The sequence below is a fragment of the Ananas comosus genome, linkage group 12 (genome assembly GCF_001540865.1).
Source record: "Ananas comosus cultivar F153 linkage group 12, ASM154086v1, whole genome shotgun sequence".
Classification (NCBI taxonomy): Eukaryota; Viridiplantae; Streptophyta; class Magnoliopsida; order Poales; family Bromeliaceae; genus Ananas; species Ananas comosus.
Window position 1 is genome coordinate 9,226,853 of NC_033632.1, and position 15,312 is coordinate 9,242,164.

General features: G+C 37.0%; 1 protein-coding gene across 1 annotated transcript; it reads right to left on the minus strand.

Annotated features, from left to right (window-relative positions):
• On the minus strand, nucleotides 2,511-3,403 carry LOC109718766. Its single transcript, XM_020245168.1, has one exon. The coding sequence runs from the start codon at nucleotides 3,391-3,393 to the stop codon at nucleotides 2,767-2,769; it is 627 nt and encodes a 208-aa protein (XP_020100757.1). The 5' UTR covers nucleotides 3,394-3,403; the 3' UTR covers nucleotides 2,511-2,766.

The window sequence follows — 15,312 nt, forward strand, 5'->3', positions numbered from 1 at the left end:
ACGACTACACCTCCGTCAGCAATAATTTTGGAAATACAGATGTCGAGTGTGGAGACGTCAAGGGTAGGCGGATAGTTGTCAGCAACAGAGAATTAGGGGAATGGAGCGAGGTTGGTAGACTTCCGTAGATTCGATCCAACGAGATTTCTAGGTCAGAGTACCGAGTCATGGATATTTGAGGCTTGGTGGGAACCATGAAGAAACTTTTTGAGGATCTCTTTAATCCTAAGAGTGACCAAGTATATTTGGCAGTTCACTGCTTGGAAGGTGACGCACATACATGGTGGCTGAGGATCAAGTCAACCTGATCGCAGAGTGCACTGCAGATGACATGGACCGAGTTTCAGGTGTTGCTATTTGGGGCCTATTTCGCAAATAGTGTAAAGCAAAAATTCAAAGATGATTTAAAGAACCTGTAACAAGATGATAGGATGGTGAAGAAGTATGCCAGAGAATTCAACCGTCTGCTAAACTATGTGCGGTTCGATATGAGAGACGAGGCACACAAGACATATCTATTTGAGCGAGGGTTGCAGCTGGAGATTTACCATTTGGTTCAGGCGTAGCATTTATAGGCTCTAGGCTAGGTGACTAAGAAGACTCTATGGGTGGAAAGAGGTACCACCATTATAAGGGAGCGAACTGTTATATTGGAGCAAGGCCAGGATAGGAAGTGCCTAGCACCGGACGAGGGGGAACAGGCTAGTGTGAGGAGATCGCCAAGGATCCCAAGATCTCACTCTCAGGATCGTTGGCCTTTCGTGAGACAGAGGTTAGTGCATCCCGACAGCAGCGGCGACAGCAACGGGATAGATGTGTTGTCTATGAAAGGTTGCACTAGCCACACACTTGTGCTCAGCAAGAGGGGTATTGTTACTGCTGCGGACAGGCGGGGCATTTGCGGCCATCATGTCCCAGAGAGGCTTTACTAGCACCATTAACAGCATAAGCTTTTTCTTTCCCACAACAGATGATAGGGTGTCACACCCTGCGATCGCCAATTTGGTCTGTTCAGGCACGCACACAGACCGCCGAACGGATTAAGTTTCCCCTGTCTGCCCAAGGCTCAATAACATCATGTACATTGAGTTTTGCCCAGGAAAAAACAATTAACATACATGACTTGCACGAGAGCAAATATACAAGAGTAAGAGAGAAGATTAACTTAGCTTCTTTTCTTTTTGAGAGATAGGTAGCACGCTACCCGCTTCGTTTATTTCATTTAGAAATAAACTTAGCTGGAAATGTGAATAAACTAGGATTCGAACTTGGGTCTCGGGTACCACCCACCAAGCCCTTTGCCACTTGCTCTAGGAACGGTCGAAAAGATTGACTTAGGTATTACAACCATTCATTTGAACATTCACTTACGACTCACCAAAACATAACCATTTGGTTCATAGTACATATACATGTTTGTTGTCTTTCTCTTCAAAATACAAAATGTCTCTCACATATATATACATGGTATTCTAATGCACGGGGTCCACTACCTAGGGCACTATTTCTTTGCCGCGATCCTCGACCGCTCCGCTAGCACTAGGATCTGCAAAATAATGGGGTGAGAACTAAAAAAAATTTTCAGTGGGTTCGCTCGCCGACCCCGTCGACTTTCCTACTAGGTCTAAGTAGGCATAGGTAGAGAAAGAAAGTAATAATGATAAGTACTAACAACTAAACCACTATGCCTCAACAATATGATAAAATGAGTTGGGACGTCACTATGCTCATGGTGTATGTCATTTTTGTCTTTATAAACCAATTATACCGGCTAACCTGAAAGTTGAGCCCAACTCACAACTGAATCCCACAGATGAGGAGATGCTCGCTACAACCCATCGGGGACCTAGGTAGCTACGTCACCCTTACTTCAAGCAAAAAACGAAAATCTCGTCCTAAAAAATCGCGGTGCGCTGTGTTAACACGCGGTCGAAATGAACTTTACCTCATAGGCCGCGTGAGGGAGAATCCATGAGGGAACCGGCTCCCGTGGACTCTCTCTCCCTCATTATATTTATATATATATAATCATTTATTTTTATATAAATATGTTACTATATAATATTATTTATAAATATATAGTAATTTATTTTATAGTACTAAATATAATATATTATTATGTATTAATATTACATACTTATTGTATATAATATATATTTTAATATATTTATTTATAAAAAATTATAATAATAATATATATAGTATAATAATTATTATATATTAATTAATAATATGTAATATATATATTTATTTTGTCTTTTTCTTTCTTTTAATTAAACAACCATAAAGAAAAAACTATTTTCTTTTTCTACAAACCAAATATTATAAAACGTAAAAAAAAAAAATTTCCGAAATTTTTTTTACTGAAATTTTGTTTTAATAATTTTACGTAAAACCAAACACACCCTTACCAAAAGTACTAATATCACACAGAAACACGGTAGGCATGCATGGGCATGCATAATCACTTTTTCCACATAAAGAAATCGAGAGAGAGAGAGAGACAGATCTTCCTATTAATGACCTTGATTACTCCATAAACTTCAAGTTATTCACCACACACAACTTAAATAGGAGAAAAGTGAGGAGAAGTAAAACCTAAGATCTAATTACCGGACTCATTATCTCGCCCTACTACTAGGACTACCTCTTATGAAAAAGGTTAATTATAATAAGAAAACATTGAAACCCAACTTGATTTCCATTAATTTCACTCCAAAATAAACCTCAAATTAATTAAGACGTCATAGACAAATATATATATCCTCATATGCTCCTAGCCATCATCTCCTGGTACCTCCTATATGATTCCTGCTTCTCCAGCCTAAACTTCTCATGGCACATTTCAATGAACTTCTCCGCAAGCCGGTCGATCTCATTTAACTCTTCGACATCCGCCGTCCCGCTATCGCCGCTATTTTTTTCCTCTAGCCATCGGAGGTATCCAGAGATCGGTTCATCGCCGCATTCCAACTCGGTGGATATTATCGAAGTCCATGCTGAGTCATAGTACGAGTGACTCGCGTCAAACTCCTCCGCGAAAGTGTTCTCGCACATCGGTATCACATGCGACGATGCACGGTTGAATTGCTTCTTGATGAAGCTAGAAAGCAGCTTCTTTTTGCTCCTGATCTTCTTCCTGAAGATGCAAGCGGTGGCGGCGGCGGCGGCGGCGGCGGCGGCGGCGGAGCGTCTCTTCTTTCGTACAAGGAAGTCAAGTGCCGTGGACTTCATTTCGGCAAGGGCTTCGACAATACGACACACATGCTGGAGGACATAGGCATGGAGAAGTGCCTTGATCTTGAGGTGGGTTGAGCTTGGAATACATGGAGTAAATGTCATTGTGAAATGGTTGAGAGGGTGAAGGGATTTTAGACGAGGTTGGTGAGCCATATGAAATAATTAATCCAGCAACTCGATCACTTTGGCAGTGTGTCTTGTGTGTTCTTTTAAAGGTGTTAACACACATAAATGCAGCTCTCGATTGAGCAAATTACAGAACTGCCATTTCTTACTTTGAAGGATATATACACATATATATATCTGGCTGGCATGGGTACTTTTTCATCTGATCGATAGCTGCTTTTAATAGGAATTTAATTAGGCTGATCTCCGGTATGTGAAGCTAAGCCTATCTATACAAGTATATATATACCTCAGCTGCTTGACCTTAATGAATTAAGCATAATTAATAAATACACACTGTTAGAGTAAAATACACCATTAATTACATGCCATCGTATATGCAAGAATAGTAATATTATACTGATCACTTTATAAAAGTTGATCACCACGAATTAACTTGATTTGGTTACTACGAATATTATTACTATCTCAGAATCGTTAAATCAATTGTTGCATCAACGATGATTAGTGTGGGAGATAAATTAATCAAGTATCATAGCATCAGTATGTAATTAATGATATGATAACTAAATTAGCTGCGCAATAGTTAGAAAAATTAAACTTATAAGCTTGATACAATGGCCTGAGTAATGAAAGCAAAAAATTATAGTTTGGCTGATAAATTACAACGAACTAATTAAAAGCTCAGTACACAATAAATGGTGTATTAATTCACCCTATATATATATATATTCAAGTTATACTCATTAAGAAGTATATATGTACTTTCTATACAAAACATATTTACAAATTAAGACACTATTAATTAATTAATTAGAATTGCGAACGTGTTAACTCTATATATCCGCGCGCCTAGCATTAATTGCAAGGGATTGATACAATATATAGCTTTAATTTTGTGATGGCATAAGTACCCTAGATTTTAATTAATTGGAGAATATGGGGATATTCGTTGAGAAAGTGGAGTGAGTTTGGTGTGGCTTCTCTGACAAGAGCAGATTGCGGTGAGAATCTCCACAACAAGGAAGGAAAAGTAAAGGGGCAACAACAGCGGCAGGTGAGAGCCTAAACCAACTTTAGTATTGTGCTAGAAAATAGCAGCCAATCACATGAAAGATTGGGACACATACATGCATCATCCTGCTTTCGCATTCCTTGCTCTTTCAAGTCAATATACTACGTCAAGATAGTCCAAAACGTTCAACTTTCTAGGTTTGAGGGTTTTGATACGGGGCATCATGGTTACATCAATACGGGGAAAACGATATGTAAAAGCGGGATATATAACAACATAAACTCAACTCCAATTTCGTGGGATCAAGGTTGAATTAAATTGACACACAAGAAATTTAAATATAATATATTCTTTTTCACCCAGTTAGAGGTGAAACCATATATATATATATATATATATATATACACACTACAAGATAATTAGGTTATAGGGACACATGTTTGGGACACTTTTGAGTAAGTGTCCTATTTATGCTAAAACTTAAAAAAAACATCTACTAATACCTAAATATAAAGCCCAATCCAACCAAAANACTGAAATTCTAGACGAAGAGCCTTTACTGTCGTTCTCCTCCGCCACCGCAGCCAACGAGATAGAGTTTCGGCAGTTGCTAAATGCTTAAATAAGTGTTTGTAAATTAGCAGCACTCTTTTAGATTATAGCGACACTCTTTAACTGTCACTATATACCTAGCGACCCCACATATAGCAACACTTTTTAAAAGTGTCGGTAATTTTAGCTAGCAACACTTTTTTGACATTAACTGTCACTATATACCTAGCGACCCCACATTTAAAAGTGTCGCTATAGACCGTTTTTGTTGTAGTGATATATATATATATATATATATATATATATAGAGTCCGGCTACTATACTCTAATGAGTACGATCGCCTTCGTATTCATAAGTCGTTTTCAATGATAGAGCTTCCGAATCGACGATCCATACCGTTAAACATTTTTTAGAGCATTTAAAACTTCTAGAAATCAAATTTCATAATTTTTCAACATCATTTACTTTACGATCAAAAACTCACAAAATTGACAATTTTTAACGGCCGGTATGAAATACTGGCTAGTTTAACGGTGCAAAAGAATCCGAATAGGTTGAATTTTTGATAGAAAATTCTATTTACTACCTAGATAAAGATCAATAACTTCAATCTTAAATTGAAGGATCTGATCATCCATTTTTAAGACGTCGTTCGATTTTGACCGTTCATTTTATGCCCGCTTGATGGACATTATTATGATTTCGAAAAATTACGAAATTTATTTTCTAGAAGTTTTAAATACTCTAGATCATATTTAACGGAGTGGATCGTCGATTCGGAAGCTCAATCATCGAGAACAACTTATGAGTACGAAGGGCTCTATACTCATAAGAGTATAATACCAGTTTAATCTGTCATGCTCCGAAGTCCCATTGTGTTTAAAAACAAAGCGGAAGTGCTCAAATTTTTTTTTTGAAAACCTGACCCTCAGGGTATGCCAGATCCGCCACAAATATAGGGAGTCCACTATTCACACGGACAGAGTCTCCCTTGTATTTGCACGGCGTCGCATAAGTACAAGATACAATATTTGCCAAACAGGATACAACCACACATATACACATACACATAATCAAACATCATTCGCAATCACATCTACAAACAGAGTTATTCATAAATTCACAACTATTAGTTTAAAATGTTTCCTACCCGGAAACTTGTTTTGAAATACTAAATCATGAAAATCACGAGAAAACCTTTTAAAACCGTTTTCCACACGGAAACTCTTTTCTTTTAAAAACTCGCTACCATAAGAGGTAGAAAACCATTTCCATTTCACAGAAATCCCAATTCTATTATTACATTTATAAAACTAGATGAATTCAAGGTAATAGTAATTGAACCAAGTAAACTGTCTAAGTCATTTATTTAAAGAAGTTAGGTTAGAGAATTAACCAACAACGGGACGATGGCTCTATCGATCACTAGGCTTGCTCTTCACGAACCGTCCCACTAGGACCTGCGACGTCACCTGTAATGAGGGTGGAGGGGTGAGAACATGTAAACATGTCTCCCCTCCCAATGGGTACCGCAAGCCGACGAGAGCGAGGGGTACGCACCAGTCAGTGAGGATAAACAACAATATGGGTAAGTGAAATACAGTAGCAACGATAATAAATAAATAGGATATATAAATGTACAGCTACTGCTACTGTATGTATGCATCAACGGACAACAAGTCCAAAATACCAAATCTGGATCAACCATATTGGTCCGCAACACCTCAGGCCTATGCCACAACTGCCCAATCTATACATGACCCTCGCATAAAGCACCCGGGTCTGAAAGGTGTATGACCCTCGCATAAAGCATCCGGGTCTGAAATATATATGACCCTTGCATAAAGCACCCGGGCTCATGGGTTAGCACTCCCAACCACTTTTTCGGAAAAGAACACCCTCTTGCGGTGGATCAGACTGCTAGTATTCGTAAAATGCGTACGAGCAGTGGCGATCGATGCTGAATGCTCAATAGCCAACAATCGGCAACTAGCCGACAATCCCGTCCCTCTGGGCACACCGACCATATAGGTCGTCAAATGGTCCAACCGGCCACGTAGGTCACGATAACAATACAATAAGACGACCAACTAGGTCACAGATACGAGATACGAGAACCGACCAACCAGGTCACAGATATCACAAATAATCACAAAACCGCTCTAGTCTAAACATGATATCGGATACGCAAAACAGCTAAGTAGAGCAATAAAGAAACATGGTATAGGTGCTAGGCTCAACATATAATACATGCATTTAGAGTAACAATGGGACAACAAGGGTAAGGAGATATCACTGAGCGTGCACTACTGTACCGACTTCGGATCGAAGTATCCACCTATACAAATTGGTACTGGCCTTCCAACTACGGAGAAAGTCACAACCGGACCTACGAGGGGTCCACCGGGTTAGCGTCCAACCTACAACACGAATCACTAACTCACAAACCCCACCAATAACCCTACGGGAATTAGTTTCCCAAAACCGATTGCCCAACACGTCGGAAGTCCCGAAAATCGCACCGGGACTCCGCCGGGACCCTCGTACTGTCCCGGCACTGACCAACTCCAGCTACAAGTCACCCGCTGCCACTAAACATATATTTTCGTGTGACTTGGGAGCAAAAATATTATCTCACTTCGAAACGATTATCATAGGATAATCGTTCGGGTTCCCGAAAGTGTCCAATTCGACACCGGAACCCACCGTCGCTCACCCGTCGTTTTCGAACCCTTAAAACGACGCGGGTGACCAGCCAACCAGGCTCAGCAACGACACAAATTATCACGAGGCACCATCGGAAGAATTTCGAACCGAAAACGCGTTCCGTCAGTGGATTTCACCGAAAAACGCACCGAAAATCAACATTTGATTTCCGAAAAGGCTTGGGGCCGTGGACAACCAATCCAGAGGTCACCCACTGCCCACACACGCTGCCAATAACGACCACAACAAGCACAATTGCGTAAAAACCCTCCGATTACATAAAATCACATTATTTTATGTGATTTTCAGGGTTTTACGGCTCGACCGCACAACCGAGAGTATTCAAGCTAAGCCGAGACACTCGCCGACAGGTCTCGGTGTGCCGGAGGCCGTGTTCACATTTCAGAGCACTGCCGGCCACTGTGGCAAGCGCGCGACCGATGCAAACATCAGCGAAATAGCGCGCATAGTGCCTAAATCGTGTCTAACACGCAAACCGAGGCATCACTGACCCCAACGGAGGTGAGCACGATGTTCGGCACGGATTAGAGATCATCGTCCTCACTTCCAGAATTATCGAGGTGCCCTCGAATCGCCGGAATGGCGACCGGAACCTCAAATAGTGCACAGAAACTATAATTTAATGCTTACCGAACCAGTGGGAGCACGGGTTGGTCGCCGGCAACCGAACGGCGGGGACGCCGGCAGGGGACGGGCGCGGCCAGTCAGTGGGGTCCGGGGCACGTGCTGGCCGGCGGCGGGAGGCAGCCGGTGGCGCGGCGGAGGAGATCAAGCCCACACAACACGGCTCGGCCCTAGGAGGCAGCGGCGGCCAGGCGGCGGCCGGAGGAGCGACGGGGCGACGACGATCGGTCGCCGGAGGCCGAGGGGAGGGCGGCACGCTCGACGTTAGGCGGCAGCGCGACGCGCGGAGGCCAAGGTGGCTCCGTCTCGGCCCGCACAAAGTTTGGGTGGTCGCAGGGAGCACAAGCAGCGGCCGGTGGCCTCGGGGACGGCGGCGATGGTACGTGGGGGATCGCCAGAGACCGAGGAAGTGTAGAGCTACTATGCTATTGGAAGCATAAAGTAGTTGGTGCTTCTGATTTTTTAGCCCTTGAATGAAAGATTTTACGGTTGAAATGATAGCAGTCCTCTTAGGGTTGAGTAGTCCCTATAGGGTTGAGTGGTCCCCATTAGTTAATAATATTAATCCAATGGTTAGAAATGAACAATGGGGTTGATCTAAAGGCTAAAAAATCAGAAGCACCAACTATTTTATACTTCCGATAGCATAGTAGCACTACTATATATATATATATATATATAGAGCTAGGCTACTATACTATCTATAGTACCGAGCTCCAATACTATAGTGTTGGTTTTCGATCTTAGGGCGTTCAAATCAACGATCCACACCGTTAAAACTGATCTAGGGTATTTAAAGTTTCTAAAAATAAAATTTTATATTTTTTCGACATAGTTTACTTTATGATCAAACTATTTCAAAATTGTCAATTTTCAATGGCTATTATGACGAGTTTGGAGTTTAACGGTGTAGAGGAATCTAAATTTCTTCAAATTTTGATAGAAAATACTTTAAACTATATAGATTAAGGTTAACATTCTTGATCTTGAATTTAAAAGTCCTATACTCAAATTTTAAAGATTATTCAATTTCCACCGTCCATTTTGATATAATTTATTTACTAAGTAAACGATATCGAAAAAAACTAAAATTTTATTCCTAAGAAATTCATATACCNTACTACCGATTTGTTTTTGATGATAGAGCTTCCAAATCGACGATCGGCACCGTTGAACACCATCTAGACCATTTAAATTATCTAGAAATCAAATTTCATGATTTTTTGGCATCACTAACTGAACGATCAAAGGGTTACAAAATCTATAATTTTAATGGCCGATATGGTGCGTTTGCTCGTTTAACGGTATAGAAGAGTTCAAATCAACTAAATTTTTGTTAGAAAATTCTTTAAACTATTTAAAATAAGATCTACACTCTAGATCTCAAATATAAAAATTGTATCATCACTTTTTGAAGGATATTCATTTCCAGCCATTCATTTTTCTATTCACTTGATGGATAAGAGAACAATATCGAAAATGTTTGAAATTTGATTTTCAGATAGTTTAAAGTAGTTTAGATCATGTTTAACGGTGCTGATCATCAATTTGGAAGCTCTATCATCGAAAACAAATTAGTAGTAAACCCGAGCCGTTTACTACCGATAGTATTCTAGTAAAACTCTATATATATATATATATGCTAGGGCTATTATACTCTTATGAGTATAGAGCTCTTCATACTCATAAGTTGTTTTTAATGATGGAGCTTTCAAATCGACGATCCACTCCCTTAAATATGATCTAAAGTATTTGAAACTTCAAGAAAATAAATTCGTAATTTTTAAAAATCATAATAAATTCATCAAGCGAGTATAAAATGAATGGTCAAAATCAAACGACGTCTTAAAAATGAATGATCGGATCCTTCAATTTAAGATCGGAGTTATTAATCTTTATCTATGTTGTGAATAGAATTTTCTATCAAAAATTCAACCGATTTCAATTCTTTACACCGTTAAACTAGCAAATATCCCATACTGGCCTTTAAAAATTGTCAATTTTGTGACCTTTTCATCGTAAGGTAAATGATGTCGAAAAATTATAAATTTGATTCCTAGACATTTTAAATGCTCTACATGACGTTTAACGGTGTGGATCGTCGATTTGGAAACTCTATCATCGAAAACAACTAAACAACTTATGAGTATGAGGGCGATCGTACTCATAAGAGTATAGTAGTTGGACTCTATATATATATATATAGAGAGAGAGAGAGAGAGAGAGAGCTAGTCTCCTATACTATCTATAGTACCGAGGTTCCGGTACTATAGTCTCGTTTTCGATCTTAGGGTGTTCAAATCAACGATCCACACCGTTAAAACTGATATAGGGTATTTAAAGTTTTTAGAAATAAAATTTTATATTTTTTTGACATAGTTTACTTTATGATCAAACGATTTCAAAATTGTCAATTTTCAATGGCTACTATGATGAGTTTGGAGTTTAACGGTGTAAAAGAATCTAAATTTCTTCAAATTTTGATAGAAAATACTTTAAACTATCTAGATTAAGGTTAACATTCTTGATCTTGAATTTAAAAGTCCTATGCTCAAATTTTAAAGATTATTCAATTTTCACCGTTCATTTTGATATAATTTATTTACTAAGTAAACGATGTCGAATAAAACTAAAATTTTATTCCTAAGAACATCATATACTCAAGATCATATTTAACAGTGTGGATGATCGGATCCTTCAATTTAAGATCAGAGTTATTTATTTTTATCCAGGTAGTGAATAGAATTTTCTATCAAAAAATCAACCTATTCCAATTCTTTTACACCGTTAAATTAGCAAGTATCCCATACCGGCCGTTAAAAATTGTTAATTTTGTGAGGTTTTGATCATAAGGTGGATGATATCGAAAAATTATAAAATTTGATTTCTAGAAGTTTTAAATGCTCTATATAATGTTTAACGATATGGATCGTCGATTCAGAAACTCTATCATCGAAAACATATGAGTACGAGGGCGATCGTACTCATAAGAGTATAGTAGCTAGCCGGACTCTATAGTCTATATATATATATATATATATAGGGAGGCTGGTATGCTTCTGAAAGTACGGAGCCCTCCGTGCTTCCAAGTCATTTTCGATATTAGGACTTTCGAATCGACGATCAGCTCCGCTAGATGTGATCTAAAGTATTTAAAGTATCTAGAAAATAAATTTCTAAAAAAGGCTAAAATGCAGAAATTTCCTCTATAAATATCCCTTTTTCACTTAATTTCCTGTCTTTCAAAAACTTCGATTTTCTCCTTTTTAAATTTAGAGTTGTAACACTCAACTAAACAATATTATAATTTCATCACTATACTGTGCATAAATTATATAATATAGCAAAGAAATTTAATGAGAGATATATATATGTTATATTCTTAAAAATGGTGAGAATAATTTTATATATTCTCTTAAATTAAATAACTTTTTAAAAGAGATACTTGACTATTTACTAATTTACTTTTCTTTTTCTATCATTTTTAAGAACAAAATAAGTATACTAGTAATTATCTAATTGTACTACACAATTTATGTTCAAAGCAATGACGAAATTATAACAATTCTGAGCTACTAGGTGTTATGACTTTATATTTTAAGATAGGCAAAGTATAAGTTTTATATTTTGAGGAATGCTTCAATACAATATAAATATTAAAATCTAATTCTTAATTAGTAAAGGGTATAATTGAGTTTTACGTGAAGTAACCTGTTGAACAGGTTACCGATTTGAATTAGTTAACATGACAATATTGGAAAAAAAAAAATAGTAGTATATGCCAAATTTGTCACCATTCTATAAATATTAAATATCTTATTTACGTTGGTAACTTACCAAATTAGATAATACCCAATTTGTTAAGTATACAGCTCAAAAAAATATTAAATTTATTTTTTGAAGTTGGTATTGTAATGTAAAATTTTAATTTTGAAATTTATATTAAACTTTTAAATTTGAATCTAAATTGAACTTTTAATCTTAAAGACAAATTTTAATTTTTGATTTAAATTGAAATTTTGAATAGAAACTGAAAGTTTTATTTTAAATTTGTGTTTTATATTTAAAAAAATTGAATTTTATTTATAATTAAGTTTTAAATATTGTTTTGAATTTAAATTTACAATTTGGTTGTAATTTGAAATCCAACTATTTCTGTAGGCATTTGAAAAGATCAGAATATTTTTAGTTGGATAAAATTGGTTTTGTAAATCAAAATATTTTACAAAGACCAAAATACCGTTTAAATAGGTACTTGGTGAATAGTACCTATGTTTCAATAGTAGATCATCTCTAGATTCATATTAAATCTATACCATCTATTAAGAAAAATAAATGGTCAAGATTTATGTGGTGTATTGAATGTCGGACCATCACATTATTATTATGCACATTGTTATTTATTACGGTTCTTTGAATCAAGATAGATCTAAGGTACTACAGCATGTCACACATCCATTAGCTAGGTTCCATGCTCCGGATTGGAGGAACCCCGAAAAAAAAAAAAAAAAAAAAAAAAAATCCTCTTTTTAACATATCTAAGTAAATAAAGAACAACTGCCTGTTCGAAGTTTATTTAAAGGCGCAAGTACGTAGGAAGACGAAGTAAATTATTGTAATTGTAATATGACGACGGGGAGTCCAGCTATGATGCTTGTAAAAGCACCAAGCACTTGGTGCTTGTAAGTTTTTTACCGTTAGATCTACTTCTCGGATCATTTTTAACCATTAGATTATACTATTCAACCAATCACCCACTAAACCCTAGGGGGCCCACATCATCTTAACCACATATCTTTTAATCCAATGGCTAAAAATTTACAAGCACCAATAATTTGGTACTTTTAAAAGCATAGAAGCTCAATTCTATAATGACGTACGGAAGAAGTTTTACTTTTGTTTCTTGGGGAAGCAACCTATCTATTTATACAACAGAAGAAAAGGGATACATGAATGTGACTGATCAGCACTGATCAGGGAATCTCATTCCTTCATCAGCTTTTTTCTATGGTCTTCGCTTAATTAAAGTCCAAAATCAGCATGACCAAGAAAAGCCACTATTTGCATTGATTCTGCTAACTTAATTAATTTTGTCATCTCTTAAGATAAGCCTAAATTATATATGCACAAAATTGTAAGTTTCGTAGGGAACTGTACGGTTTTAATTATTCTACTGTATAATTAATGTGCTATGACCTCATCATAACAGTTTTCGCAACTGACTATTAATTCATGAATTAATGCTATTAAATTCAAGAAAAAAAAGAATTTTTGCTATAAAAATCAACAATAAATAAATTTGTGGGTAAATTGCGCATTTGGTCTTCAAACTATGAGGAGGGTGAGACTTTATTACTCAAACGTTACTCTGTTATAATTTTTAACTCGAACTATGACACCCGAAGAGTCCCACATTGGATGGAAATAGAATTATAATTGGGTATTTAAGAGGACTTCACCCTAGCAATAATAACTGGGTTTAAGCATTTCGGGCTGGTGGTGTGGACCCAACGAGTTATTATTGCTAGCGGTCGAGTCGTTAATTTGGTATCAGAGTCTGTGAGATGAGTCTTGGCTGAGAGTCTATGACAGAGAGTCTGTGACATCCCGATAGTTCCACATCGGATTGCTAGTGGGCTGGATCGTTATACAAACTTGCAGATTTGTTGCAATCAACTTGTATAACACAACCGACCATCGCTAGAGCAAGTAGCAAAGAGTTTGATTGTTGGTACCCGAGACCCAAGTTCGAATCCTAGTTGATTCACATTTCCAGCTAAGTTTATTTCTAAAATAAAATAAACGAAGCGGGTAGCATGCTACCTATCTCTAAAAAAAAAAACTTGTATAACACAATTTAGTTGAGTAAATATTGATATATTCGCTAAGATAAAAGTGATATAACAATGTTGTAATTGATAATGTGCTAAGAACTAAGATGCTACAACATTTTTATATCAGCAATGCATCAGAATTTTATCGACTAAATTGGGTTGTGAGACTTAATTACAACAATTCTGAAAGGTCAAACTAGAAATTGCAAAAAACTAAAGTTTAAGGATTACATAAAGTGTCACCTGCCTAATAGTTTGAGGACCAAACATGCAATTCACCCTAAATTTGTTTTCAATTGATTAAATCAGTGCATCGAACGAAGAAAACTTTTACTACAAAATTTAATTTAATCTAAATACTTTGAGCGCAAAGATTATTTTGCCACAATTTTTGGAGCTATCTAATATTCATTAAACAGATAGTGGTAATGCAAATTGGTGGAAAACCTTTGGCACACCACTTTTTTTAACACAATTTCTTTTTTTTTTTTTTTTGAGAGATAGATAGTACGCTACCCGCTTCGTTTATTTTATTTAGAAATAAACTTAGCTGAAAATGTGAATTAAGTAGGATTCGAACTTGGAACCTCGGGTACCAACCACCAATTCTTTTGTCACTTGCTCTGGAGTTCTAGTTGGCCTTTAGATACAAGTCATAAGAATGGATATCTTTCTTAACTACAAAAGATATTTAAGGGAAAATGTGACAAGGCATGGAGTATGGATCACACAAGCTGGAGAGAGAGAGAGAGAGAGAGAGAGAGAGAGAGGTGTTCCTTCCAGCGAATGTGGTTGTACAACACTAGAATTCTATATTTGTTCAATGACGAGAGATTTTCTTTCATGGCAAGAGGGAATGGGACTCTTTAACTTTAAGGCCACGTACTCATTGGGGGCCACTTTTGTAGTTCATCCTTTTTGTGTGAAAGAGAGAAGTTAGATTTCGAACAGATTGTTTCTGATCCTTTTTGCACTCCAATGACTTCACCTCTACAATCATTTGCACATGGGTGAAGATTGGAGACTATGGATTGCACAGTTCACGCATAGGAGCTTTTGATTTAGACATTTACTGAACACAAAAATCCTTTTGCATATGCATACCTACTTGCATGAATTGGAGTAGCTAGCTGAATACAGAGTAGTTCAAAGTCCCCATAAAATTTGCGCTAGTAATGGATCCATTTTGTAGT

What these genes read in the sequence shown, in the direction of transcription:
- LOC109718766 (XM_020245168.1), bottom strand. Translation starts at nt 3,393, where the DNA reads ATGGCTCACCAACCTCGTCTAAAATCCCTTCACCCTCTCAACCATTTC.